Here is a 25,858-nt window from a genome sequence, read left to right as displayed (position 1 = left end):
CTGATATCGCGACATGGGAATTCCAGGCGTTGAATGACCTTTGTCTTGCACGCGGTCCAAGAAAGGCGGTGTTGAGATCTCCCCCCGATCAACAGCGCCTCTCATCCACTCATTTCAGCACGAAGCCAACGCCCGTTGGTTGCGACGTTCCTTCGATATATAAAGTTGGTTTCGCGCCAGCCGCGTCAATTCCCGCCCTGGAGAACCCCTCTATTTGCAGCCGAGTTTGGCTGGGGCAGCGGCGTCATCTCTTATCGGTCTTTTGCCTTGGCATTGATGGTACGACCACATCTCGCTGTCCACTTCCTTCCGACAAACATCCTATACTGACTTGCATGCGTTGGCTGCATGCAGGACCGATTCAGGTCACATCACGCATCTCAAGGAGATAAAGTAGGCAGAACTCCGATATGAAATCTGTAATAAAGCGCTTCTTAGGATTTCATCCCTCCAAATCGGAAACCGCACCTCTCCATTCACCCTTCCTGCCAATCAATCCACCGTCCATACGAAACACCATTCAACGAATCCGTACTGAGTTCCACACCGAAACTCTCCCCATCACCCGTATCCGCCGCAGGATGGACATGCATACGCTCCAAGACAAGCCAGCACTCCCATGGCTGTTGGTGACCCTGCCAATCGAGACCACGGTCTCCTCCTGATCGAGAACTCGATCCTGTAGATGTCAACGGAGCGAGATCGATGATCTCGGTGCGGATGGGATGGCGACCATCTGCGTACTCGCCTTCGTTGGATGTTGCGATCAGGATGCTGTCTGGGCCACGATTGTAGCGGAGACTCAGGCGTAGGTGAGAGCGCGGGGAAGATTGAGTGGTTGTCTTCGCAAGCGAAGAAATTGGTCGTGCGATTGCGTAGAGGGTAGTGAGTCTCTGCGGTTCGAGCCTCACTGCACGTGCGTTCTGGCCTCGTTCGAAATCTACGGGATCTAAGACGGTACGGATTCGACCGGCGCCTTCACGTGGCAGGAGGGAGACATGATGAACAGGCTGTGAAGACTCAACTAACAAGGTAAAGGGCCCTGTTTGGCCAGCTTCGAAAGTGCTGCAGAGGATGATGTAGTTTCCAGGGTCGAGTGGAGTGCCCACTTCGCAGAGGCACGCGCCCGCGCGATAGTCTTTGCTGTCGGTGACGATGTCGCGACGGCAGATGCGATGTACGCGCTGCTCAGAGCCTGCGACAGTGCTTTTGGCAGGTGATGTGCTACTTCCATGGAGCAAGCGTACGTGCACGTTGAGATTTTTATCTGGTGTCTCCAGAAGTAAACTGATCGACGTCTTCTGTGTGACGACAAGGATGAATTGAGGATTCGAGCAGTACGTGGCTGCTTGTGAATTGCCTCCTGCAGTGTCGCTTGTCCATGCGGCAGGAAGCAAGGTGTTGTGTGGGTATCGGGGCGCTGCATCTGCAATGGTGAGTGGCGACGTGCTGAATGCTGAGACTGTAAAGGAATGCTTGACTGCGGCCAGGTTTTGTTCCAGGGCGACAATAGTGTATGAAGTTTCGGCTTCACAATCTTCCAGCATGAGCAGGGTTTGTGGACTGTCCACAAACCAGCCCTTGCGATGATGTCGTTCAGGCAGCATTACTCGTCGCCCGCTGGCATTGAAAGACGCAAGTGCCATGTAACCAGTGAGGTCGATGAAATGTCGTCCACTCTCAATCTCGTCCGGTGTGGCAGCCTCAGGGACCGTGTTTTGGAAGTGTCGCCATAGTAATAACCAGATATTGCCCGGTTTTTGGATTGACACAGCAAATTGCCGATGATTTTGGAGACTAGCGAAAGGACCTCGTGGTTTTCTAGCACCATTCGCATCCGGCGTCTCCGTCAAGTCCCATTCAAAGTGAACATCCTGGCGAAACGAGAACAACCCCGGGTTCCAATTGAGATAAATGGACTCAAAGCATCGGAGTACATTGTCCAAGTCCATCCAGAATGTTCCAGGCTTTAGATCATCGTCCTTGTTAAGCGAGTCACGTGGCGAGCTGACTGGGTCTGGATCTGTGTCTACAGCAGATGTTTCTCGGCCGCTCCATGCCATGCCGGATAACCATGGATTCTTGATAAGCATTAAATGCTGACCGTCGACTTCGCGAAGATCCAAGACAGCATAGTCGTGCTCACTAGCCAGACCCAGCGCTCTCTCGGTCTTACGTGACATCTTACCAGTACCCATAGTAATCATAACATCGCCATACGTGAAGGCCTTTAGTATGCGTTGCCAAAACCGGTCCGGTTCCAGGTCGTCAGCCTGCAGGAAGACCTGTTCAGGGATCCAGCCTGTCAGGATCCATAGGTCTGTCCCGCTGTTGCTGCCTGGAAAGTCGTAGCCTCCTCGCACTTTGAGATACGCTTTCTCGACCAAGGCAGGCCATAGCAAGGCTGGATTGTTGCGATCCACAACATGGATGACTCGATCAGTTGCGCTTGCTGGGATACGATCATCTATGATGACCTTGCGAAAGCATCCATTGAAGTTGAGCCGAAACACATATTTGCCGTTTTCAGACAGATGAGGTTCGTTCTTGACATCGTCCCAGGGCCACATTATCGTCTTGAGCAGAGGGGTGTGGCCGCGTAAAACCCGCTCCGCGCCAGCACAGAGCGATGCTACTACTGAGCAATCTGTCGCAGCATCCTGTACCAAATCCATTCTTAGGACATAGGCCATCGACGGCTGATGCTTCGATAAGCTTGACGATCGCCAAGCCGGTGGTGGCATGGCCTCGGCCGGTCGCTTCCAATCTTCGAATACATCAAGCTGGAATTTTGACAGCGAGAGTTCAGGAGAGTCATCGCTTTGCGAGGAATATTTCGTCAGCAAGCCAAATTCGCGATGCACGTAAGGGTAGCACACACACGAATGGAACTCCACCACCTGGCAGTTCGAACTCTGTCGCCGATGGAGGAGACTCCCACATAGGAAATTTGGTACCATTCAGGAACGTCGCCCTGGCTAGGATGATCTTCTCTCGAGTTGTCAACGCCCGTGTGCTTCGAGGCTCTTTGAGTACTTTCGCTACGCCTGAAATTGGAGAAATCCTGCTTGTATTGGTGGTATCGTTTCCGCTATCGAGAGAAGGATCGTTCTTGGGTTGCCAAGCAGGATTCTCTTTGATGCTTTCTGCTTCACTCATCAGCTCCTTTGCTCGAGCTCGAAATTGGGCTTTTTCATCGGCACGTTGAGCTAATGAGAGTGCTTTGAGGGCATTTTCGGCTGCCAGAATGGCCGCTTCAAGGGCTTCATCGCGTGTCTTTGCGCCTTTGAGCTTCTGAGTCAGACGCTGATCTTCACGAAGGACTGCTACCAAAGAACGATTTTGGTCGCTCATGTTGCATGATCAGCGCAGTCACAATAGTGTCCGGTGCCGCGATATTGAGCTGGCCAACGTTGTGAAGTAATCATGTAATCGCTGGATCGGAGCTGTGTGGACAATATCGTTCCTAGACGTACAGCGATTCAACAACGATGTGCTGGCTATAATTATGCCTCAATCACATCCGTTTGATGTGAAAGGGTAATGATTCTGGATATTCGGATAATATTCCAAGAGCTTCGTTCTGTTTTGCATGATCTATCTATTGAAGAAATTCCTTGGTACTACCTAGGTTATCTAGAACTCTCCACGACACATGATGACAAGTACCTTGAATCGATCAACACGCTGAGCAGAGTCTGTGAATGCCCAAAGATGCCTTGTTAAACATCCATCTTATGAAACATGAAGACCCCGGAACATGGGACATATAATGGTCGCTTGGGATTGAAGAACTCGACAGATCCGATGGACTGCCCGCAGATGGACTGTCTGTCATGACGAGATCTATGTCCAGGTGAGCACGTGGGGTCTTCCTTGTTTGTCGGTGTCGGCACTCGCTGCTTCCCGCCGATGGGAAGAATTGATGATCTGGGGAAGAATGTATGGCACGTGAACCGCAGTGACATGCCGGTAACTCGTGCCAAACTTACTTGAAGTTGGGGCACGTTTCCCGCCTCTCATCAGCCGAATCATTGCAGCCGAGGTAGCTTTTTCTCACTACAACGCTCAGCCATCACGACTCTGTCCGGCGCTTGACGGGCGTTGGATGGTCTGTCTCTCTCTCTATCTCCCTCCCTGCCCGCGGGACCGACGTTGTTACGTGCTGTACCATTTGGCCGAGCTCTGCGGCCTGCCCTGTTTCTGACTTTGGCCCGATAGAATATCTCCCATACCGACGCATCAATATATGTCTGGTCGTAAGCGCATACCGACTCGACTTTATCCCTCCGACTTTGTGCTCCCGTGAACAACAGGCCTACATCAACCTGCCTGCCGCCATTGCTCCATTCACGAGTGTTCATATTCGACACACACCGCACGACTCCTGCGACAGATAAGACGACCGTCTCTCTTCATCCGTCTGCCACCAGGCGCTGAACAGCACGTGTTGATCTTCAAAGCAACATCCTCAACTCCACTCTTCCTCTCACACAATGGCTCCCGTCCTTTCAAAACAAGAGCTCCCTCCATGGGGCCTCGCCCTCGCCGGGTCGGCCGGTGCATTGGTCGCCAACGCGGTCGTCTACCCACTCGACGTCATCAAGACCCGTCTGCAGACTCAGGTGAAGAAGAGCGCGACCGACACCTACGTGACACAGCCGGGCGAAGTCCACTATGAGGGCACCATGCACGCCATGCAGCATATCGTCGCCGAGGAGGGTGTCGGCGGTCTCTTCGCTGGTATCGCGGGCAGCTTGACCGGTGTCGTCAGCACCAACTTCGCATACTTCTACTGGTACGGCGCCGTGCGCACTTTCTACATGGAGAAGGTGGCCAAGTCAAACCAGGCGCCCAGCATCGGTATCGAGCTCAGCTTGGGTGCGATTGCGGGTGCTCTGGCGCAGATTTTCACCATTCCCATCTCGGTCGTGACCACACGACAACAGACACAGAAGAAGGCGGACCGCAAGGGTGCGTTGGCCACGGCGCAGGAGGTGATGGATGGCCCGGATGGTGTCGCCGGTCTTTGGCGAGGAATCCGTGCTAGCATGGTCTTGGTCGTGAACCCGGCCATCACATACGGTGCCTACGAGAGACTACGGACCGCGTTCTACCCGAACAAGAAGAGCCTTCAGCCTCACGAGGCTTTCAGTAAGTTGCCTCCATTCACCAATCTCTCCCCGTCTCAATTCCCAAAAACAGTGCGCGCAAACGCCTGAAACGAGAACATCTCACTGCCAACGGCAAATAAACTTGAAGCTAACAAACCCACCCTCCGCAGTCCTCGGCGCCCTCTCCAAAATGCTCGCCACCGTCGTAACCCAACCCCTCATCGTCGCCAAAGTCGGCCTCCAGTCCAAGCCCCCGCCAGCCCGCCAAGGCAAACCCTTCACCTCCTTCATCGAAGTCATGCAATTCATCGTGCAGCGCGACGGAATCCTGGGTCTATACAAGGGCATCGCGCCCCAATTGCTCAAGGGATTCCTCGTGCAGGGTCTTCTGATGATGACCAAGGAGCGCGTCGAGTTGTTGTTCGTCCTTCTCTTCCGCTATGTCCGGACGCTGCGCGCGGAGCAGTTGGACAAGCTGGCGAACGCGGCCGCCGAGAAGGTCGCGGCGGCCAAGCAGGCGGTGGCGTGAGCGGGACGTGTGTGAAACTGATGGAAGCTGCGACTGTTTAGCCTTGGATCACGTCTGCTCATCTCATCACCCCCCTCCGTCCCCCTTTTCATTCACTGTACAGTGGTGATCCAATTCCTCCCTCGAACTTTTCCCTTTTCCTTCCTTCTCGGCTATGGGGTGATGCACCTGGCCGGCTGGTCGATCTCATTAATGTCTTTAGATGTGTGTGTGCATGTGTGGGAAAATCTGTGTGGGAGTTGAAACATTTTCCATCGATCTTTTTGTGCTTGTTCATGGTGGAGCTTAGCTGTCGAGGAATTAGCGAAAGAAAACAACAATAGAATTTTTTGATCAATTCATTCTCCAGTTGCGTTGAGATTCATCGCTCTGTCGTATTTTTTGGGAAGGAAATTGATTGGTTGGAAATTCCCAATGCCTTTGGTAGAAGAGACTATTTGCACGATAGTTCTGACGGAGGTCAGGTTCTGGAAGGACTACCAAAAATGGGCATTGAAAGATAAGCCCTGGTGCAAATGTCCATCAATCTTCCAATCTTGTCGACAACGGATACATCACTATCGCTCTTAAGATTGCGATATTCAGATGCTCGTCAGGGAGCGCTACAACAACAAGCGGTCTTTGCGCGAAGAATTGGCTTTTGTCACGATATCGAGCGTCCGCGCCAGAAAACATTCACAACTTTGCATTTTACTGTACAGACAGTGGTATATATGAAATCCTCGACCTCAGGCAGCATGAAAGGTTGGGAGCCGACATGCATGCATGCCCACAGGGCCTTTCGCAGCTCGTTCGAACAGTCGGTTCTTGTTGCTCCCTTGACCAGCCTACCTCCCGTTCTCCTGACGCCCGTGTGGTGGAATCGATACCGTTATGTCACGGATTCTTCTCTTGTGTACGAAGCCAACCATACGCTGGATTGACTAGGCATTTCCTCCCTCAATCTGAACACCGACGCTCACTTCTTCTTTGGGATCGCCTCCTCCAATGATTTGATGTGACCCTCGAGCCTGCTCACGGCGGATTGCAGTGCCTGTATAATTTGTGGTCAGTCTCGGTAAGCACACGAGAAGTGAGGAATCACTCACGTAAATGTCCTCAACCAGAAGGCGATTCGAGATCTTGTACTCGTCGACCACGTAGTAGTATAGTCCGCTACCTGCGAGGACGGTACCAATGAGGAAGCCGAAGACCCTGGGAACGCAACGAAGAATGTCAGCGATGGTCAGTGTGTGTGTGTATGTGTGTGTGTGAAGTCCCGAAGTATCTACACCATCATGATTGGAAGAGCCAAACAGCGCGTCGACCGAATATCATCATCCACCGGGTATAGTTCAATGGGATTGGACTATACCCTCCTGCTCCTCCTTCCATTGCTTCACATTGCATATGCCCATTCTGCCATCTCTTCGCCAACCCAATAATCCCCACTTTTCCGAACGATTCGTCGCCGATGTAGACATATAACATATATCATTCCCAATCGCAATCGCCAAAACATCGAAGAAGAAAACGAATCGCACTTACGACCCGCGAAACGCGCCGATGGGTTTCCTCGGCGGTGTGACCGCCACGACGGGCGCGGAGCGAGTCCTCGTCGTAGAGAATGAACGCTGGGCAGACGCGCGCAGCGCCGAGGCGACCGGGGCGGAAAATCGTTGCATGGTGGTTGCGAAGTTTATGGATTGCAGGGTGGATGGGATTTTGTCTCAGTTCCTTGCGCGAATAATTGTGAGGCGAGTCCCAGGAGCTTCGTCCGTCGCAAATACAGCTCGTCTGGATCCAACGGTGACGATGATGGCTATCGAGTCGATTGAAGGTGACGCTTGGAATTGAATCAAATTCTCGGAGAGCGCGGGTCGGCGTCGAACGTATGTTGCTGCGCGATTGTAGCTGTTGGAGCTTGATTCCTTGCTCGGCTGTCCTGCCGCGGCTGGCTGCCGCTCACCCAAGGAAAACCGGCGTCGCCGGCTAGACGGGGAGAACGACGGTCACAATGGTATATTAGATCATTTTTTGAACAGTCAGGCAATACAAACGCAGTTATGTAATTCTGTATGTCGTGAGGTCAAATGTGAATGAACCGGGACTTTCCTAGCAACACATGAACAGGTAATAGATCAAGTATAAAGTAAGATCAGAAGTGCTCGGAAGTTCAGAAAACGCCTCTCATTCAATCAATGTACATGTAAATATATAATCCTCATTCACAGCAGTTGGCCTAATTTGACATCAAAAGTCAAGCTCAAGACACATGGAGGACTTTCGAGTCGAAAAGATCACTTGATCTCATCGTCTTCGTCGCTCGTCGCCGCCATTGTCCCGAGAAAGCGAGAACGGCGGATTCCGCGCTCCATTTTTTCAAGCAAAAGTCTTTTGTATGAATTCTCCCATCAGAGGTTCATCGTCGCATTTCATATTCCCCTTCATTCCCGCTGAATATCCAAGAGATACAGAAGTACCAAGGCCGCCGACCCAAATTGACGAGTGTCATGAAAAGAGAAAAAGATCCGACCGCTTCAGAAACAAGAGAAGAGAAATCTAGCAAGTAAAGTAATCTCCAATCAACTCCTCAATCCCGACATCGATGCCCGCGGCTTGGTAGTCCTCAATACCAAATGCGACAATAACGTCGTCATCGAGGTAACCGTGGTACATCTTTCCAACGTCCTTCCAGTTGAAGCTGGTAATGTAAAATTGCTCGCTCTGGTCCGCTACGGCCTTGAGATCAATGTCGTGCGCGGCCTTGGTGATGTTGTCGCTTCGGCCGTGAATCCAGAAGGGAACCTTGGACATGCCGTGCAACTTGAATGGTGCCTTGGTCTCCCAGAGCATCACGTATGGGTCGTACATGGCGTGGAACATTCGGCTGACCTTGTGCTGGAAAACGGTCATGAGGAAGGTGTTGTCATCACGAGGTTTGCAATCCGGGTCGGTCTTTTTGTGGCACATGGTGATCTTCAAGCTGTTGGTGGCTTGGTGCAAGTGGTCGTCGGCTTGGATGTCTTGTACAGGTGCAAGCTCGATGTGCTTGGCCCAACATTTGTCATCGTGCTCATACGCGGCCGGGGCGAGATCTGGACCGACTGAACCGTCAAGATGTAGTCGGGCGAAAATACGCCGAGGGTAAACGTGGTAATGCAAGTAGGTGGCGTTGTCAGCATCCCAGAACATGAACCAGTTCTTTTCAACCTGTCCATACGGAGGCGGGCGTTGCAAATCGGTGGCCATCTCAAAGTCGTTGTTCTTGGGAATGGTGTCGTAGGTGTAGTTGGCCATCCAATCAGTCATGGGTCGATAATCTTGAAGCCACTGTCCGAAGCATACGTGCTTAGATTGAGCACCCCACATCACGTACGGCCGGTCGGGACCGTTGAAAAGACGGGCGTCGTGCGGTCCAATGTTCATGGTGATGAATGGGAAATCGGTGTTTTCGCACTTGTCGGTGCGGGTCATCGCGATAGGAAGAATCATAGGCTCCTGAACACACTTCAAATCGCCGTTAGACTCAAACTTTGCGCGGCAGGTGAGCTCGGTATGCCAGACGATGTTCTCGTGAGTATCTTGATGCTGCTGAGCGACGATCAGATATCTGTCTAAGTATTTTGGGTCCGGAATGACATTAGGATTGATGCCGCGGTAGCTGCGCATGTCGACCTTCCAGTAAGATCCATCCGGCTTGAGCTTGGAACGAATCTCGCGGCGAGGCGCGTCAGTCCAGTAGTTGTCCGGCTTTGGGTCACCAGGCTTCCATGCGGGCTTGGTCAGATCAGCATGGTGTACCTCGCCATAGTTGAAAGCAACCTTCTCTTGCTTGGGGGCATCTCCAGTCTCTTCAGTGCTGCTAGCGTCCGCAGTCTTGGTTGCTGGGACACCGCGCGAAGTGGTGGTCGAGGTGGTCGTATGCTCAGCCTTGTGGGCATCGCCGCCTGGGAGCGGGTTCGGGTTGGCGACGGGGTGTTCAGGGTGGAGAGGATCCGCGGCGGTGCCATCCTCGGTGTACGATCCGCCTTGGGCGAAATCTGGCGCATCGTCATAGCCAGTCTGCTGATGCGATTTGCTTGATGACCGATCGCTTCCGAATTTGCGCAGATAGTCGATACTGTCTCCAGGAAGCTGAGGGCTGCGGTACAGAGTGCCGATGACGAAAAGCAGCAACACGATGCCCAAGATGGGCACCATGTTGCGCGTGCTTCGAACCAACATGATGGCGGAGGTGATGAATGTCAACCAGAAGACGTGGGAAGGGCCACGGCGCGTCGACAAGCGACGATTATATGGCTTGGGAAGTCGAAAGGTGTTCGCTGTACTCAGGCGAAAGACACCATGCGCGTCAGAAGCGCTGGAGAACGTTCGGATGAGGATGAGTTGAGTGAGGAATGTCAATGGATGGAGTTATTCTAGCTCGATGCTAAAAAGGAGGAGCAGAATTTCCGGGGCAGTTCTGGCAATGTACGCCACTCGCACGTGCCTTCACAGACCAGCTGAATGCACAACAACCACACGAGTCAGATTGTGCACCGTCTCGGTTTAAGTGGTGATAGCGGCGAAGGGGGAAGATGCCGAGCGTGTTGTGCAAGCACATTCAGAAAAGTCTTGGAAAGGAGAGCAGCGCAGAGAGATTCGCTTGCACCCTACAGCAATGGATCGAAGCAGACTTGAGGAGTTCCTGATCAGGGTAGTGGAGGATTCGCCGCCCCGGGTTTCGGTTTTGAGGGGGATACTTGGATAAATAACGGCACTAACGGCATGCATAATCTCCTCGCGAACTACCAGCCAATCTGAATGTGTTGACATCTCTCCCTTCGTTCATGCATCAACTCCATCTCTAGATTGTAATCCTGATCCATTTGGGTCATCGCATGGCATCATGTCACATTTGATCCAGCGCGAGATTTTGTAATGCGGGTGGTGGAAGACGGAGCGCAGGGCGATCCAAGACAGTCGCACGGGGAATGGCGATGCTGGAAAGGGCAACCTCGGCGTCCACGTCTGCATGTAGGGCAAACGTCGTACATTTCGCATTGCGCTTCCTCAGCTTTTATGAAATTAATGACGTTCACCTGGACATACAAGACAGCATATTTCCTCCAACGAAATTATGTGAGAGAGCACAGCCACTTGGAGACCTCTCTATCGGGCGTTCATCCATTAAATATTCGTGATATGCGCGAAGGATTACACCCGTAAGTAAATGTGAGAGCGATATTCATACTGCATGTCCTCGACGATGTTTGTATTTTATCGGTGGACGATCGTCCGAACTTATGACTACAACGCTCCACCCTAACCTGGAATCTCGGCTCGCTTCTCCACATTGCACAATGATGAGCTGGACGATCATAACACGGCACTCTCATGAACTTTTTTTCGCCGACCGCTTCCCCTCTGTAGATCACTCTCGCTTTGCGTGCCCAGTCCTGCCGGTCGCCTGCTGATCACTGCTCTACTGCACGCTTACAATGTGGAGAGGCATGACATGCCGTCACTCCATGATACACCTGGGCACCTGGGCAGGCATCGGTCAAATTGAGACACTGCGCTTAACAAGATCGATATCCCATCTGACCCTACCCTTTTGGATTGGAAAGCAGGCGGGTCGCGTATTGTTCATCAGCAAGAAGCAGCATCTGATGACCTTGACAGTCATCGGAATGCCCCGTTCGATTTGACCGATACCTTCACACCATGAGATACCCGGTGATTGTGTTCTGTCACATCCAGGTGTCGCTTGAACAATAACAGTGATTGTGTCTGAGGACAACCCTACGAACACACGTTGCAGGTGATGCAGTAATCCATGCCGCTCTTTTACATCCCAAACTTCACTCAAGATTCTCCGCTCGAACTTTTCACGATCGGAATCAAGCGCGTCATCATCTCCTCGTCACTCATCCCAGGCGAAACACTTTCCAGACTGCATTGCAATACACGTAGTCTGATTTGGCATTTCGGGGAAAGATATCGTTGAAGCCGGGTGCACCACTCCGATGGCAAGACCATGCTCGATTGGAGACGGGCGTAACGGCCCGCGCGGGAGCGCCGAAATTCCGATCATCTCCTTAGTCATTAGCGAGCGGGTGCATCTGATGAGTCATCGGAGTGTCCAATTTCGAGGCTCCCGGAGCCGATTTGTCTGATTACACTGCCCCAGATTGTAATCATGGACATTCTTTCATGGCTCAAGTTACCGCATCGGCGCAAATTCCGAAAATCTTATAGCCACCCCCGATCATCTCCCTATACCCATTAGCCCCTTTAGCTCAGTGGTAGAGCGTGGGATTGCAGTGCAACGCAATCATCCTAAGGTCACTTGTTCGATCCAGGTAGGGGGCTAATCTTTTGGATCTCTGGTGTATTGCGATCAAAAACGACATCGTGAAGTTGTTTTGGAGTGTGTTTTGACTGTGAGATCGCAGAATTTTGTCTAGCGCAGATGTTCTTTATTTTTGGACACCGTTGCGCGGTGTTGAGGCAAGAGCAAAGCCCTGGAGTCTTGAGGGAGGAAGGAGCGACCCAAGCAGCACGACCCAAGCAGCAAGGGTTCACGCCCGCCCGTCGCGTGGCCAAACATTTGGAATGACTAATCAAATAATTACTCCCGAGGTCCAATCATGACGTCGCTAATTCACGAAGATGCCCTTAGTTTCTTCAACTCTTCATCTCAAATCTAGCCATTGAAGAGCATTCGCGCATAGCATCTATCCATCACCCATCTCAAACGACATCAATAACCCAGCAACCATGCGTTTCACAGCCCGACTCCTCGCTCTGCCTTCCGCCGTCGGCACCCAATCTTCTGGGCTGCGCCCTGTCCCGCTCGCACTCCTCCCGCCTATTCCACTCTACCGACGACTCCTGCGGGCGCACCGCAAGCATCTCCCGCGACAGGAACGGCTCTTGGGAGATGAGTACATCAAGAGCGAGTTTCGCCTGCACCGGAATATTGAGAATCCCGTACATATTGTGGGCTTCCTGACGGAGTGGCAGATGTACGCGCAGCAGATTGAGGGTGAATCGTGGAGAGGTGAAAAGATGGATCGTGGGAAGATTGACAAGATGAGCGGTACGTTGTTGGTGTGATGGAACATATGAATGATATGTGTGAGATACTGATGCGTCAATTTTCATTGAATTTAGACCAGCAGATTGGCCAGATGTACGAGCTGATGAACTCGATCCGCGAAAAGGAGCTCGCTGAAAATGACCCCGAATACTCCCTGGATCCGGTGTCCCAGAAGAAAGACGAGTAGAGAAGACATCATCAGCAGAGCACCTAGAGCGTGTCCACTCCGCAGTCTCCGCGTGACGGGCAACGCGCGCGGGTCATAACAGGAATGTGTCGCAAGTTTTTCCGGGAACGACACTCACCTCATCGGCTGGCTCTTGAACGTGACAGCCTATTCTGTGCGACCGCTCTTGCCAGCGAAGCGACAGTCGCACATCACCAAACCTCCTTCGCAGTACTGCACCTTCAAAGTTATTAGATCTTCGGCTTCTCGGGACTCGCACTCAGAAGAAGAAGGAGAAGAAGAAGAAGATGCAGACCTCCTTTCAAAGACTTACACATAAAACTCTCTCTCGCAATGTGTCGAACAGTCCTCTCAAATTCATTGACTTGCAAACACACATGGTGCGTCAAGCGACCAGACAGACCACTCTACACCGACGGCCAAATTCCCAACCACCCTTGGTGAAGCCGTCATCAGCGACGAAACCCCGTCTAACGAAACCCAGGCTCTCCCTCTACCGGCCCTGCGCCCCAGGCGTGAACCTCATGACCTGTCCACATTTCACCTCCGCCCAACCCCGCGGTCCCGCGACGATGCCACGCTACTACTGCCGCGACACACCCCGGCACGCCTGCCCTTTATGCGACAGAGTTCAGATCGTCGGTCCGAGATATGCCGCCGTCGCAGATTCCAGCAGCAGCAGCAGAGGCAGTGCGAGCGAGGCTAGTGTTGAGATTGCAGGACGAGTCCCACAGAGATATCGCGGTATCGCGGGGAACGACCTGAGATATTCGAGGTTGGTCCTCAAACGGGGACAGGGACTACGCGTTGGACTGGGCCCGGCGAAGAAGGATTTGGGGCTGGACATTCCTTGCTGTGGGGTGATGTGATGCCACAAACAAAAGCCCAACATGGGAGGAGCGGCTGTGTTTTAGGTTCGGGGCTCTTCCAGGCTATGCGGACGTGTCGAGGTCTGTCAGACAGGTAGTGTTGAGTTCAAATATAAAGGTTTGCTTTGTTATCATTGACTAAGCGATATTATTGATGCGTTGGCTGTCCAGGTGTGCGGAAGTTATTGGCTTCTACAGAAGGCCGCAGCCCCGGATGGATCCTCGATTCATGCAACGCGATCCAGCAGAGATGGAATCCAAGCAGGGACCGACGTCTGACGGTCGTTAAATGCAGGTGATGAATGGTAACATTCAGCCTTGACATGAGATCCGCTACCGTCAGCTATGACAGCGCCAGACTCGGCTGCTGGTTCTGACGACCAGGATCAAACATTTTCAAGGACATCACGAACAAGAGATGATGAATCACAGGACAAGATGCCTTGTGGGCATGTTTGATTTCAGGTTAAGCTATACGCAATATTCATACCAGTGATGGGACCTCCATCATTCAGACGCCACGACACCCTCCAGAAGATACCCTCCTGTTGTGCTGCCTGCCATTCATTCTCGCTTGCTGAATCGACAGCCTCAGGTGAACCGACTCACGGAGACGTGACGAGGTCGAAGAGACGTCGAAAGACGTTTAGTGCTTGTCGCCCAGGCCCACGGTGTCCTTGGCCTTGTCGAGCATGGACTTGTCATCGGTGGATCGAGAGTGAGAGTCCTTGGAGCCGGACATTTTGTCACCCATCTGCTGAGTGGTGGACTTGTGAGAGTCAGGCTGGGTGTCGCTGTTGGGGATTCAACGGTCAGCTTGGCTCGATGAAGCTGATGCGTCAATAGATCGTGAGCAAATTCAAACGTACCGAGCGGCCTTGTCAGCAGTGCCGGTGAGGGTCTCCTTGGTCTGTTGAAGGGTAGACTTCTGGCTGTCGGGAGTGATCTTCTCCTGCGCCTCTGCAGTTCAAATCAGCATGAGGAATGATCATGGCCGAGGCAGGTGACGGCAACGTACTGTCGGACATATCCTTGCGACCGAGATCAGACATGTTGGAGATTGGTATTGAAGTGATTGGTCTTGAAGGTGTTTTGAGGTTGAATGTGATTATTGATCGTTGTGATGGATGATGGATGATAGTCAGGTGGTGGATTATGAGAGAGAAGAAGAGGAGGAGGAAGAAGCACAACCGGAGCAGAGGAAAGTCTTTTATGCTGAGAGCAGTGGACCAGGCAACAGGTGCAAGTGACGCGAGGCATGTGTCATGCTCCTGCTGGCAGTTGGAGGTTTCTCTTTCAGCTGCCACTTGGGCAGTCATCAAGCTCACGAACTGGGAAAGAGCTCGTTTGCATGACGCGTGTGTCGCAATGGTGGAGCTGTTCTGGTGGAGGAGCAACTGCCTGGCTTGCCTTTGACTGCATTGATGCTGTTGGAAACAAGTTGACCTCTTGGAAGATCGGAGCTCGTTCTGACACACGCGGCGGCCGGATTCATGACAGCCCTGGAGTATCCTGTTGCAAGCCTGGGAAGTCATTGCTATTGATCACACATGTCATCGCTCAGGCATTGTAACCCGGCAAGCTCTTTTGATCCATCACGGTATCACTCGAGGATCGTACTTCTATTGACGAACATTCCGACGCCGGCGTTGACAATCCTCGAATGGAGCTTTCACAGAGGTCGTTGATGGGTCATCAATGGCTGACACCATTCAGAGCCAGCCCATACAGGAAACTCGATCTGCTGCTTGATACATTCGACGATCAGGCTGTTGGGTCGCCCATCAAACCTCGCTCACACTTCTCTCAATGGCCATGCATCAGGGGCATCGAATGCGTCCTTCCATCGTTCTGACCGACCTCAGACGTCCAAACCATTTGGCACACACTCATCCAAACGCCACGAGTGTGAGTAGTCTTCGTCGCACTGGGATGCTTGCAAGCCGTCAAATCAGCAGTCTCGATGTCCACCTGCAAGCAACCACATTCCACAACACCTGCAGTTAAAGCCCGTCCCCCTGGGTACCGATGATGCTGAACGGGGAGATCCGCGGTGACAGAACGATGATGCGCAAGATTGTCCTCTGCGCCCCGAGAGGTTGAATCTGCACGATCAGCGCCGTTGACATCCGAAATCGTGACCAATATTTTTTCCACTCTACTTGCTTGTCACATAACACGAGGTGGCCACAAATGCGCCCCGCATCGCTGCAATCCATGGATGATAGACACCCGACGTCACACGCTTCCTTCGCCTCACGGGCGTGGCGAACTGAGAATTTCACTGCATCTCAAGGTTGATATCCGGGGTAGACGCGGATGTGACAATGCCGCTTCGGGTCGCGGCGATCGACACGGACGACTTGACGACGGAAGAAACTCGGCTCTCGTGCTCGACAAGATTCGCGAAAGCAACGGACTGCGATCGGATTGTGGCATATGCCTACCCCCATGGGCGTCTGGTCACGGTGACTGTCTGAAGTCCCCATGTGTATTCGGAGAGACTGTCGCTTCTGCAATTCTTCACCTTCGAATGATCACTTCGCACCTTGATGCGTGACACATACATGTCACCGTGACTTGTTCTGCGTCATACGTGGCTTACCTACAGTAATTGATTTCCTGCTCACCGAGTCAACGATGCGCTTATGCGATCAAGAGCCGACACGAAAATCCTCAACGCGTACGCCATGAGCACGAGGTATGGAAGCGCCCAAAAGGTCGATTCCTGCTTGCGTAGACGACAGCCGCTTTCGATCAGACGCATGGTCCATCCACCCTTGCACGGGCGCGTCAGCAAGGCAGGCGTGTAACTGTTTGCTCTGGATCACGATGCATATCTCCAGTTGCTACCTGTACGAGGTCGGCTCTATAGCTTCATTCGTACAGAGGCGCCTCCCTGGCTTCCAGTCAGCTACATAGTCCATAAACGGCAAAGCACACACCGCTTTCCTTCTTCAGATCTTCAACTTCTTGTCTTCGAATTCATCAAAGCGCCATTCAATCCGCTCACGTAGGATGGCCTGAGAATCTCCATTCACAGGCATCGGTATTGACAAATGCTTCATCTGCCCGACCCTTGTACCTCATCCACCCAATCCCTCCACTCCTTCCACTCCGGATACGTCAACTCCGCCGGTTTCCCCTCATACGTGACCAACTCCCCCTTTCCATCCCGCCAAACCTTTTCCCAACTCGAACTATTCCCGCCGCTCCACCCCGCCTTCCTCATCAGCGACACAAGCGTCTCCTCTTGTGTCCAGCCCTGCTCGGACGCAATGTCCGGAAGATACGTCGCGCCGAGTCGTTGTCCGCGACATGTGAAGCTGATCCGCAGGCCGTGCTGGCCGATGGTCCAAGCGTAGGGATCGGTGGTTCCGGTGCTGAAGTTTGTGAGGAGCGTGACCTGGTTGCCGAGGGAAGGGAGGAGGGAGTGCGGGATGGGCGAGAAGCGGTGGTCTTCGAATGCGCTGTGACACGGGCGCGGAGAGAAGCAAAGATGTCAGCAAAGTTCTTTCCCCGAGAAGACTAGGCCTCACCCCATCAAACAGTGACGTGTGTCGCACGATTCCCAAATCGGACCTGCACGCGTGTTCGGCTGCCGAGCTGCTTACCTCCTCAACGCGAATCTTCCCAGGCCATAGTCCAGCTCGTACGGTTCGAAGATGCCGAGACAACCACGCAGGCTCTTCCTTCCGCTCTTGGACATCGTGTTCCAGGTCACAAACAACGGGTACTCCTCCTCCTCCTCCTCCTCCTCCTCTTCTTCTCGTTCTTCCTCCTCCTCCTCAACAAGTCCCTTGCCCGTCGTCGAGCTGATCGAACTCGCGGGCGTGGCAGATCCCGAGGGATCCCGGCTTCCGCGGCTCCGCGACGAAGTATTCGAGGAAGTCGCCGTTGTTGCTGTTGTGGAGGACAGGTTACTGCGGGATGACGTGGCGGACGATCCGGAGGGATTGCTGCCTCCGTCTGCTCTTGTGACGCGGTTGAGGAGGCGGGTGATGGCTGCTGCTGGTTTGGTCGTTGCGGCGCCGGCTTCATTTATGGCGGTGGAGGGACGGGGGCCAACATCGTCGGCATTGTATCGCGCCCAGAGATCTTGGACTTCTGCCAGGGAGAGGGCGCGGCGGTTTTCGAAACTGGCGGCGAGGCTTTCGAAGCAGTATGCACAGTGCGCTTGCGTGGCCATGTCGTGAACCTTCGCGACCAGTGCTGTAGTACTGTAGTAGTGGGCAATGTTAGCTCTCCCCGATAGCCATTCGGGATCTGTCTGGCGCGGTCTCGCGTCGAATGACGAAGTTGGGCGGGGTGAAAGCCTTATCGATAGCGCCGGCTGGTCTACCAACTGATGTGATGACTGCAGAGTCGCAATCAGCAATCAACTCATTGTAATAAACACAAGGACATGGTTGTTGATTCGTGTAGAGGGAAAGGCTAATGCGGATTATATCTTGTCATCGTCATCAAAGATTACTTGTGCGAGGTCTGATCAACTGATCGCGTGCAAGCGATGAGACGAGCTTGGTTTGTAGGCTTGTTTTTGGGGTTCCGGGTGACTCTTTCGCATTACTGCCAATGCAACAAGAGAGAACGTCAACAGATACTCGAATAGATTCATGAAACTTGAATCTTTGCATTGTAAACTCATTCGATTCATCATTATCGATGGCAACTAGACACCGTCCTAGATGCATTGTTCCTCATTTACCCTGTCACATTTCTAATTGAACACTTAAAGCTCGTCATGGTCGTCCATGCCCTCATCGTCGATGACAGCCTCCTTGACGGCGGCCGCAGCCTCAGCGACCTTGCTCGCAACCTTCTCCGCGATCTTGGTAGCAGCGGGCGCCTGGCTGGGCATGGCGTCGGTCTCGACGGCCTCGGCATCAGCTGCAGAGGCGGCGATCTTGTGCGAGCCGTTCTCGGCGATGAACTTGGCGAGGTCTTCGATCGATCGGTCTCCGGAGTATGTGATCGGCTCGGACTTGGCGCCAGCCTTGAAGAGCTTGATGGTGGGGAAGCCCTGGATCTCATCGGGGACGTCGTTGAGGGTGGCATCGACCTTGGCGATGGTGACCTTGTCGGCGTGGCTGGCGTACATGGCGGCAAGCTCCTCGTACTTGGGAGCGAGCGCCTTGCAGTGTCCACACCAAGGAGCGTAGAACTCGAGGAGGACATCCTTGTCATTGTTGATGACGAGGTCATCGTAAGACTTGGCAACGACGACGGTCACGCCCTCCTGCTTCTCGGGAATCTCCTCGCTCTTGATACTGGGCTCAACCTTGCCGGCAACGAAGTCCTTGAGGAATTTGCCGAGAGCCTTCTCGCTGAGTGCAGCCACGGAACCGGCCTCAGTGAAGGGGAACTTGAGGTTCTTGACGGGGTCTTGGATAGCGAACGCAGGCCACTTGCCAACCTCAAGGTTGAGGTTACCAGCATGTTGGCCGAAGTCCTTGGCGTCGATGGTGGCAAAGTTGATCTTGCCCTTGTACAACTCAGCGAGAGGCTTCAAAGTCTTAGCGAAGGTCTCACGCTCGTCAGCGCTCTCGGAGAAGATGTATGCGAGAGGAATGCCAGCCTAGAATATGTCAGTTTACAAAGGTTTCAAGATATGTCGATTTCGGTGAGGTATTACTTACACCCATGTAAGTGGCGTATGTCTCGGGGCCAACTTCACCGATCAAGGGAGTGGAGGCAGTCTTGGCGAATGCGACGATAGCCTCCTTGTCAAACTTCTCAGTGAAAGTGTTCTTGCCCTCGTCGAAGGTCTTGTAGAGAACAATGGACGGCTGGGAAACACCCTCGGCCTTGGCGAGGGCCGCCTCTGAGGTAGCGCCAAAAGCGTACGAATCACGGTACTCCTCTGCGATCTCATTGAAGGTGGCATTGGAAGTCTTGTCATCCGCGGCGAAGTATCCGACCAGGACAATCTTGTCCGCAGTCTTAAACTCCTCCAATTGCGACTCCGATGTGACGAGAGAGACCGCAGGGCGTGCCTGGCGGGTCATGAAATCGACAATCGCAGGCGCCTTGCGAGCTCCAGTGTACGGTGAGTGGGTGCTGGCTCCGCGGAAGACCTTGAGGGTCGGGTAGCCATCAACGCCGTATGATGCGCAGAGGTCCTGCTCGACGGTGCAATCAATCTTGGCGAGTGCAATGTTCTTCTCTTTCAAGGTAGTGGCAGCCTCCTCGTACTCAGGCGCAAGAGCCTTGCAGTGACCACACCAAGGCGCGAAGACTAGACGAATAATGTCAGGACGAATTTTTGAAAGTGATATCTTCTTTTGCACTTACACTCGGCGAGAACCAAGTTGTTCTCCTTGGTGAAGTCTTCGAAGGTGTCCTTGCCCAAATCAACGACATCGCTGGCAGCAGCAATGGCTGCGAGGCCAATCAGGCCCAATGAGTACTTCATGATGTGGCGTACGTATCGGTCTGTGGAAGAAAATATGGGATGGAGATGGCAATCGCAAGGCGACAGGACTTGACTGTCGAAGCGAAGAAAAGGCAGAAAGATCAAATGTATTTGTAGCACGCAGAAGAAAGAAACTGAGGAAGAGGACTTGTGAAGTATACAATGTCTTATTTCCACGCTTGATCAGCGACGCACCAGAGTTGAAGCTATTCTGTCCTCTTCGAATGCGGCGGCGCTGAGTGAGTGTGAGCACCGCCTTACGTCCGAGCGTCGTCACTAGGATGCGGCGAACTCGAGCTGGGCAGCCCTGAAGCCCTAGAGTACGGCGGAATTGTTGCTTGCAACTGCGACTTTTCGCCTGGCATTTCAGCACAATGCTGACAAAATCGCCTGGAGACCCTGGAGGAATGTCTATTAATGAGCGTCGACTTGCCCGTTTCGGGGATAGAGCTTCCTTCGCTCTCAGCTGTGACTTACGGCTGGTCTTCTCGACACGTGTTGTCGTGCGCTGAGCCTGCATTCAGCTGTCGATTACCAACTCATGTCCATCACTGCTACGGTAGGTAGGTAGGTGTTTAGAGTACTTCGATCGTTGCGCAGATACAGCAGTTCATTGCAAGACAAAATCTCAGTCACGTAACAGTGGACATGAATCGTTTTCAATATTACCTCGTGTCTGTCTGCAATCGTGGAACATTGATTATTACTGAAACTTTGCGGATATACTGTAGACCATCAGCAGCATCGGAAGGACAAACATCGACACTACCTAGGTGGTCGATCAACACGAGATGATCAATACGGTGCATTGTTAGCCATTATTATTATGGAGCTCAGTAAAAACTTCGCTCGTGCTCAAGGTTTGTGCGCCCACTCATCAGCATCATTAATGGAGCCCCAGGCCAATTATCATCGTCGATAACCGCCCACCTCGGTCTGCGCCCAGTAGCGGTTGCGCTTAGCTCGGTTCTTCCAACAATACCTTTTTGGAACCTCGTCATGATGCCGTAGGGATATCACCAACATCGCGAAGGCTATGTTGTTCCCAGGCAGCTGTCCATCGGCAGACGCTTGTCACGACGCCATCCCAGGCAATTGCCTGTGCGGGTCTGCAATGCTCGCGACGACGTCGATGCCAACCAACTGACGAGCTGGACGGATGTTGGTACTCAAATGACCCCAAGGTCATCCTTGGGGTCTTCATTCGCGACCAATACCAACTAACGCCCGCTCACTGGCACATGCACCATTTGCGTATCGTACAAGTCGTAGGACAACAGTGAGGATAGATGGTACAAGCCAGCGGTGGTGTGTCTGCGCTGATAAGGCTTTATGTGATCTTCGCCTTCACGCGAAGGTCTTCGTCATCATTGTTCGTGCACAAACAGTGTGGACCAAGCATTCTTGTCAAAGGCAATGTTACAAAAAGGCTTCATGATGGTGACGAAGAGGCGAGCTGATGGATGGCAGCGGTCAACGTCCGCCGAGCCTCTAGCTCGTCGCCATCTTCTGATGGTCGACAACGATGTCGGACTATGGCCAGCAGCGAGTGAAAGGTAGTATAACTATGGCTATTGTTAGATGCGGATCGAATTATCGTGGAGGATCAAGTGTACTCACAGGCATCTTCGAACATGTTCGTGAGCATCACCACTAGGTGCGACACCATAGCCTTCCGTGAAGTGTTTTGATGGTCGCTGAAAGCAATCAGACAGCAGCGGGTCACCCCAGATGGCAGTCGAAAAGTCGAGCAGGGCTGTGATGCGCATGTGTGTACTGTCGACAACGATGTTCTCATCTGACGCAAGCTCCAGCAGGGTCAATTTCGGCTGTGTGACCATGTCAAGCGAGGCATGGTGTCTCTGAATCAGCGTCCGGATGAGATCATACGGAAGCGCGACAAGCGCATCCTCGCCGTCCTCCAACACCGAGTTGACAAGCTTTGCAAAATATCGCGCCCATGAGGACGAGCCCGACAATGCAACGGCTCCTGATCGGACCAGTCCGAAGGTCTTTGAGCGATGCACGCGAGCTAGACGTCGGACGTACTGTCCCAAGCTCCGGTCTATTGATGCCAGTTCATCATTCGATAATCTTGAGGCAATTTCGCCCAGGATCGCACCTCTGAAAGGTCCGCTAATCAGGTGCGGACCTCGAGGATGTGACGTCTTTTGGTGGTATTCGACCAGACGTGGGATGGCGAGCTCACTCTCGCCGCTGAGTGCACACAAGGCATCGGCTTCCTTCTGTAAGCGGCTGTCCTCAATGCGAAGCAATCTAATGCTGGACTGTGGTCTATGTCTTGTGATGTAGAAGAGCGCGCTCGATGGTTGTCGAAGGCGATATGTTCGGAACAGACGGCCACTCAGATGTTCGGTGGTGATGTACTTGGACGGCAAACCCTCGTCTGCTATACATGACGGCGACACGGATGTGCGGTCACGGCGAAGTGGAGGTGTCTCTAACGACAGCAAAGGCGGCGGACGAGTCATAATCGAAACCATGATGAATGCTGCTCTCGCGCGAGGACGGCGGAGTTATTATCTGAGGGTAGAAAGTGCTTCGTAATTGTGCTCAGTCCGGGAAAACAAAGTTTGTTCATCATCTAAACTCCGCATGACCTCGTCAGACCAACCTCCATGGTGGCAGGATGGGGAAGGATATGGCTCTCGGTCACGCATGCTGCTCCTGAACTAGCATCGAGTGTCATGCCCAACTACAGACCGCCAAAGGTAAATTCGAGGTAATCACCGGGAGCAGAATGCGAAACAAGCGAAATCCACAGTAGATTGCACAACGTCCGGCGGATGCAACCACGGCGAGTGGCTTCCGATGCAGTCATCGTCGCGATCGCCGCGCGGTGTTAACCCATGGGAGGAGCTCTGCTCATGTGCGATCGGTAGCTTAATTATTTGAAAGTACTTGCATTGGTGTAAATTCGCCGTTCATCGTCCACCATCTGGCTAGTCCTGTGGGCAGTCTTACGACATGTCGGCAGATCAACTAGGGTGGCTGCGCTCGCTAAGCTCTTCCCGATGCAGCGCTAGCTTGACGGGCCAACAGTTGGAAAAACAGCATGGTATTTGTCCAGGTGGTCAGCATGTCATTTTGCGTGAATACATTTCCGTTGTGGGACAACCGTCGCCAATTTTCGCTTCACGATGCAACCTGGCGGACCGCTCGAAGGACATCGCCGATAATGCGCATCAACGAGCGGCGTCTTCCACCCTGCACGTGAGCGAGCCGCAAGCAACCTGGTATCTTTATTAGCAGACGACAGTTCCCGCCACAGAAGCGAGGCTATGACGGTTTTGGAGATTGATGCGTCTATCCTGATCCAGTACGACAAGATTTCCGTTGGCCACGCCGGATGGTGATGGTGAGTTCCAATCGCTAGCCAGAGTCGCTGCTGGTTCGCACTGCAAGTGATGTTGGCTCGCGGCATGGATTTCCACGTTTGATAATTGTCATGGCGTGACCAGAGGTCGCGTAACGATCGCTTAAAATCCTTGGCGTCTGACGCGGTGTAACTGTCTTTAGCGAATGCTCCACCGAGCCGTGCCGATATCCAGGCTTCATGATGACGCACGACTCATGCAGGCATCATTCTGCTCAACAGAGCGCCATACACATTACTCGATGTCCAACCATTGAACCTTGAGATGACAAATCGGCTTCGTCGGCCACTTGGCCACATGAGGTGGTCTGAACAGGAAGCCCTGAAGTACAGTCATCAGTCTCTGTAGGACAAATTCCACCTGGGCATGATGGACATTCCCACGTCTCACAGTCTGCGGTACCAAGGTAAGGACTGCATCTATCTAATCTCAGATCCATCGCACAAAATATCATTTCTCCACCCTGCGTGATCAATCTTATCTGCTCCGCACTGCATCATAGGCGGCCCAGCATCTTCACTGGTGTCTACTCCTTCCGAGAGGCGTTCTGGCTGGACCTCAGCCGCCCAGGGGCCATTCTCACTAACAACGGCCGCTTGACGTCTAGTGCTCGCCAACACCCGACCTCACGAAGGGGCATTCCGAGGCTCGCAGTTTCCAATCCACAGACGGTCATGTCACCCGTTCTTCCGAATTCGCAGTTGCATTCATTCTCCCCGATCTCTACTGGGGCTACCACCACGTGGCGAGGGATCGGGCCTAGTGCATCCTTCTGTCTCTGGCAATGATGATGCATGGAGACGGCGTCGTTATTGGCGGAGAGGTCTACCGTAGCTTCTCCAACCAGACACATCTCCCATCATGAAGGTCCTGCAGCCGTGGAGGCTTCTGTGCTTTCGGTTACTTCATCCGCAGCATCCGCTCGGTTGTCGTCCGCTTTGGTAGCTGGAATGGCCTCTTTCGGTGTGGGCTCGAAAATTTCGGCAATGTTGTACCGCTTTAGTTTCTCGAAATTCGCGTCTACGACACTCACCCCACATACGTGCTTGAATGGAGCAGGTCAGCGGCGTCGAAACATTGGGTAAGTTCTCGCGATGGCTTCGTTCAGCTAGCCACCTAGGTGCATCGTTGAATCTGGAAAAACAAGCAACGCGGGGGCGTCACTTACCTGATACACCTCGACGATGATAAGCAAGTCATAATTCTTGAGGTCCACAGTATGTCCTGGTCCCACAATCGACGCCACTTGCTTGATGATGCTGTCACGGCTCAGGATATTGTGATTCCGCAGTGTCGGACGGATCGCAAACTGCATATCATAATCAGCCTCTTGGCTCATTCGACTTCCCACATGGCTTCGAACAGGGGACAGAAACCACTCACCTTCCGCTTCTGGAATGGTGTTTGATGGAAATGCGGTTCGAGAACTTCTTTCGCGACCTTCTCCAGTCCTTCCACAGACGCGCGGCCCATGAGCGTCATGGGCGAGAGGCGTTTCGCGAAGCGAGTTCGCTTGAGGCTTGGGTTCGCCAAGGCATCGTCACAGATCTTGTTGACAAGTCCTACCGGGTCCACTGGGGAAATAGTCCTCATGAAAAGCACTAGAAACCGGTTAGAAAGTCCGTCATCGCCTCTGCCCAGAGCCAGGTTAATGCTCACCGCATGGCATATCGAGCTTCACCGCAGTGAACAGCTGGGCCGCGCTGCTTTTGCTTTTCTGCATGTCACTGATTTCGGCATTAATTTCGCTTTCGATGTCGCCAAGTTCATTTCCTTCGGCTGCGTCATCTCCATCCTGGGTCTTGTCGAATGCCGCTGGATAGAGTTGCTCGGCATAATCATTGAATAGGTCTCGAATCTCCCAAGTGCATTTCCCTTCTTTGCCTTTGTTGCATGTCACCCAGATTCCACTGTCACCGGCAGAGATCTGGCGCGACTGGTGGCTTGGGTTTGTTCGCCATGGCTTTTTCGTCTTTTCGCCAAAGGTGCGATCAGCAGATGTAGACCCAAATTACGAAATTCAACCCAAGAATTCTACCTTGCTGCGATTTCCATCTCCACTCGCTTTGCCGTCCGCCTTTCTCTTAGTAGACGAGTCCATGAAGGTAAAGCTTGTGATATTGTCTTAATAATTCGTATCCTGGAAAGAATTTCGGGTTGTCCAATTGTTGTGCTATTGCGTACCCAAATTGTGAAGTGATTTTTCAAAAATTAATGGCTGCCCAGGTGCAATCCATATGGTGGAGGGTTCATAGTGAAGAAGCGGAGGCAGCTCGGTTT

General features: G+C 52.8%; 11 protein-coding genes and 1 non-coding gene across 12 annotated transcripts; 4 read left to right on the top strand and 8 right to left on the bottom strand.

Annotated features, from left to right (window-relative positions):
* Window positions 1–476: 476 nt before the first annotated feature.
* K489DRAFT_387135 (cysteine proteinase) lies at window positions 477–3,354 on the bottom strand (the record flags this gene model as incomplete). The annotated part of the gene is made up of 3 exons (XM_033606293.1): window positions 477–2,820; window positions 2,882–3,221; window positions 3,306–3,354. The coding sequence occupies 3 exons, from the start codon at window positions 3,352–3,354 to the stop codon at window positions 477–479; spliced, it is 2,733 nt and encodes a 910-aa protein (XP_033462055.1).
* Window positions 3,355–4,076: 722 nt separating this feature from the next.
* K489DRAFT_377557 (mitochondrial carrier) lies at window positions 4,077–5,986 on the top strand. Its single transcript, XM_033604184.1, has 2 exons — window positions 4,077–5,154; window positions 5,285–5,986. Exons 1-2 carry the CDS (start codon window positions 4,497–4,499, stop codon window positions 5,641–5,643), a joined length of 1,017 nt encoding a protein of 338 aa, XP_033462054.1. The 5' UTR covers window positions 4,077–4,496; the 3' UTR covers window positions 5,644–5,986.
* A 329-nt stretch (window positions 5,987–6,315) lies between these two features.
* On the bottom strand, window positions 6,316–7,335 carry K489DRAFT_377556 (uncharacterized protein). The gene is made up of 3 exons (XM_033604183.1): window positions 7,171–7,335; window positions 6,732–6,837; window positions 6,316–6,676 (listed from the first exon to the last, which is right to left on the bottom strand). Exons 1-3 carry the CDS (start codon window positions 7,305–7,307, stop codon window positions 6,602–6,604), a joined length of 318 nt encoding a protein of 105 aa, XP_033462053.1. The 5' UTR covers window positions 7,308–7,335; the 3' UTR covers window positions 6,316–6,601.
* A 454-nt stretch (window positions 7,336–7,789) lies between these two features.
* On the bottom strand, window positions 7,790–10,271 carry K489DRAFT_377554 (uncharacterized protein). The gene has a single exon (XM_033604182.1). The coding sequence runs from the start codon at window positions 9,823–9,825 to the stop codon at window positions 8,185–8,187; it is 1,641 nt and encodes a 546-aa protein (XP_033462052.1). The 5' UTR covers window positions 9,826–10,271; the 3' UTR covers window positions 7,790–8,184.
* A 1,624-nt stretch (window positions 10,272–11,895) lies between these two features.
* K489DRAFT_t16 lies at window positions 11,896–11,979 on the top strand. Its single transcript has one exon. It is a non-coding gene; the product is annotated as a tRNA-Cys (tRNA).
* A 408-nt stretch (window positions 11,980–12,387) lies between these two features.
* Window positions 12,388–12,896, top strand: K489DRAFT_387132 (ACN9-domain-containing protein; the record flags this gene model as incomplete). The annotated part of the gene is made up of 2 exons (XM_033606292.1): window positions 12,388–12,709; window positions 12,784–12,896. The coding sequence occupies 2 exons, from the start codon at window positions 12,388–12,390 to the stop codon at window positions 12,894–12,896; spliced, it is 435 nt and encodes a 144-aa protein (XP_033462051.1).
* A 150-nt stretch (window positions 12,897–13,046) lies between these two features.
* Window positions 13,047–14,039, top strand: K489DRAFT_146799 (uncharacterized protein). Its single transcript, XM_033599189.1, has 2 exons — window positions 13,047–13,883; window positions 13,937–14,039. Exon 1 carries the CDS (start codon window positions 13,184–13,186, stop codon window positions 13,763–13,765), a length of 582 nt encoding a protein of 193 aa, XP_033462050.1. The 5' UTR covers window positions 13,047–13,183; the 3' UTR covers window positions 13,766–13,883; window positions 13,937–14,039.
* A 150-nt stretch (window positions 14,040–14,189) lies between these two features.
* On the bottom strand, window positions 14,190–15,247 carry K489DRAFT_377552 (uncharacterized protein). Its single transcript, XM_033604181.1, has 3 exons — window positions 14,784–15,247; window positions 14,635–14,725; window positions 14,190–14,559 (listed from the first exon to the last, which is right to left on the bottom strand). Exons 1-3 carry the CDS (start codon window positions 15,082–15,084, stop codon window positions 14,412–14,414), a joined length of 540 nt encoding a protein of 179 aa, XP_033462049.1. The 5' UTR covers window positions 15,085–15,247; the 3' UTR covers window positions 14,190–14,411.
* Window positions 15,248–16,829: 1,582 nt separating this feature from the next.
* On the bottom strand, window positions 16,830–17,954 carry K489DRAFT_314633 (uncharacterized protein; the record flags this gene model as incomplete). Its single annotated transcript, XM_033601027.1, has 3 exons — window positions 16,830–17,235; window positions 17,380–17,527; window positions 17,690–17,954. 3 exons carry the CDS (start codon window positions 17,952–17,954, stop codon window positions 16,830–16,832), a joined length of 819 nt encoding a protein of 272 aa, XP_033462048.1.
* Window positions 17,955–18,395: 441 nt separating this feature from the next.
* On the bottom strand, window positions 18,396–20,537 carry K489DRAFT_377546 (PDI precursor protein). Its single transcript, XM_033604180.1, has 3 exons — window positions 20,060–20,537; window positions 19,405–20,003; window positions 18,396–19,343 (listed from the first exon to the last, which is right to left on the bottom strand). Exons 1-3 carry the CDS (start codon window positions 20,178–20,180, stop codon window positions 18,498–18,500), a joined length of 1,566 nt encoding a protein of 521 aa, XP_033462047.1. The 5' UTR covers window positions 20,181–20,537; the 3' UTR covers window positions 18,396–18,497.
* Window positions 20,538–21,612: 1,075 nt separating this feature from the next.
* On the bottom strand, window positions 21,613–22,672 carry K489DRAFT_314000 (uncharacterized protein; the record flags this gene model as incomplete). The annotated part of the gene is made up of 2 exons (XM_033600983.1): window positions 21,613–21,745; window positions 21,801–22,672. 2 exons carry the CDS (start codon window positions 22,670–22,672, stop codon window positions 21,613–21,615), a joined length of 1,005 nt encoding a protein of 334 aa, XP_033462046.1.
* Window positions 22,673–24,067: 1,395 nt separating this feature from the next.
* Window positions 24,068–25,744, bottom strand: K489DRAFT_377544 (uncharacterized protein). Its single transcript, XM_033604179.1, has 5 exons — window positions 25,617–25,744; window positions 25,238–25,550; window positions 24,962–25,179; window positions 24,747–24,887; window positions 24,068–24,623 (listed from the first exon to the last, which is right to left on the bottom strand). The coding sequence occupies exons 1-5, from the start codon at window positions 25,677–25,679 to the stop codon at window positions 24,438–24,440; spliced, it is 921 nt and encodes a 306-aa protein (XP_033462045.1). The 5' UTR covers window positions 25,680–25,744; the 3' UTR covers window positions 24,068–24,437.
* Window positions 25,745–25,858: the final 114 nt, after the last annotated feature.

The sequence above is a fragment of the Dissoconium aciculare genome (genome assembly GCF_010015565.1).
Source record: "Dissoconium aciculare CBS 342.82 unplaced genomic scaffold K489scaffold_3, whole genome shotgun sequence".
NCBI classification, from domain to species: Eukaryota; Fungi; Ascomycota; class Dothideomycetes; order Mycosphaerellales; family Dissoconiaceae; genus Dissoconium; species Dissoconium aciculare.
Note: the sequence above shows the minus strand (reverse complement) of the source record. Positions and strands in the feature narration are given on the sequence as shown.

Coding starts and splice junctions, on each gene's coding strand:
- K489DRAFT_146799 (XM_033599189.1), top strand. CDS start 13,184: ATGCAGACCTCCTTTCAAAGACTTACACATAAAACTCTCTCTCGCAAT.
- K489DRAFT_377546 (XM_033604180.1), bottom strand. CDS start 20,180: ATGAAGTACTCATTGGGCCTGATTGGCCTCGCAGCCATTGCTGCTGCC. Junction 20,004..20,059: donor CAACTTGGTTCTCGCCGAGT/GTAAGTGCAAAA, acceptor TTATTCGTCTAG/TCTTCGCGCCTTGGTGTGGT. Junction 19,344..19,404: donor CATACGCCACTTACATGGGT/GTAAGTAATACC, acceptor GACATATTCTAG/GCTGGCATTCCTCTCGCATA.
- K489DRAFT_377554 (XM_033604182.1), bottom strand. CDS start 9,825: ATGGTGCCCATCTTGGGCATCGTGTTGCTGCTTTTCGTCATCGGCACT.
- K489DRAFT_377556 (XM_033604183.1), bottom strand. CDS start 7,307: ATGCAACGATTTTCCGCCCCGGTCGCCTCGGCGCTGCGCGCGTCTGCC. Junction 6,838..7,170: donor ATCGGCGCGTTTCGCGGGTC/GTAAGTGCGATT, acceptor TTGCGTTCCCAG/GGTCTTCGGCTTCCTCATTG. Junction 6,677..6,731: donor TTCTGGTTGAGGACATTTAC/GTGAGTGATTCC, acceptor CAAATTATACAG/GCACTGCAATCCGCCGTGAG.
- K489DRAFT_377544 (XM_033604179.1), bottom strand. CDS start 25,679: ATGGACTCGTCTACTAAGAGAAAGGCGGACGGCAAAGCGAGTGGAGAT. Junction 25,551..25,616: donor GAGATGGAAATCGCAGCAAG/GTAGAATTCTTG, acceptor TTTGGCGAAAAG/ACGAAAAAGCCATGGCGAAC. Junction 24,624..24,746: donor TCATCGTCGAGGTGTATCAG/GTAAGTGACGCC, acceptor GCTCCATTCAAG/CACGTATGTGGGGTGAGTGT.
- K489DRAFT_377557 (XM_033604184.1), top strand. CDS start 4,497: ATGGCTCCCGTCCTTTCAAAACAAGAGCTCCCTCCATGGGGCCTCGCC. Junction 5,155..5,284: donor TCAGCCTCACGAGGCTTTCA/GTAAGTTGCCTC, acceptor CACCCTCCGCAG/TCCTCGGCGCCCTCTCCAAA.
- K489DRAFT_377552 (XM_033604181.1), bottom strand. CDS start 15,084: ATGACTGCCCAAGTGGCAGCTGAAAGAGAAACCTCCAACTGCCAGCAG. Junction 14,726..14,783: donor TCGCAAGGATATGTCCGACA/GTACGTTGCCGT, acceptor TTTGAACTGCAG/AGGCGCAGGAGAAGATCACT. Junction 14,560..14,634: donor ACTGCTGACAAGGCCGCTCG/GTACGTTTGAAT, acceptor AATCCCCAACAG/CGACACCCAGCCTGACTCTC.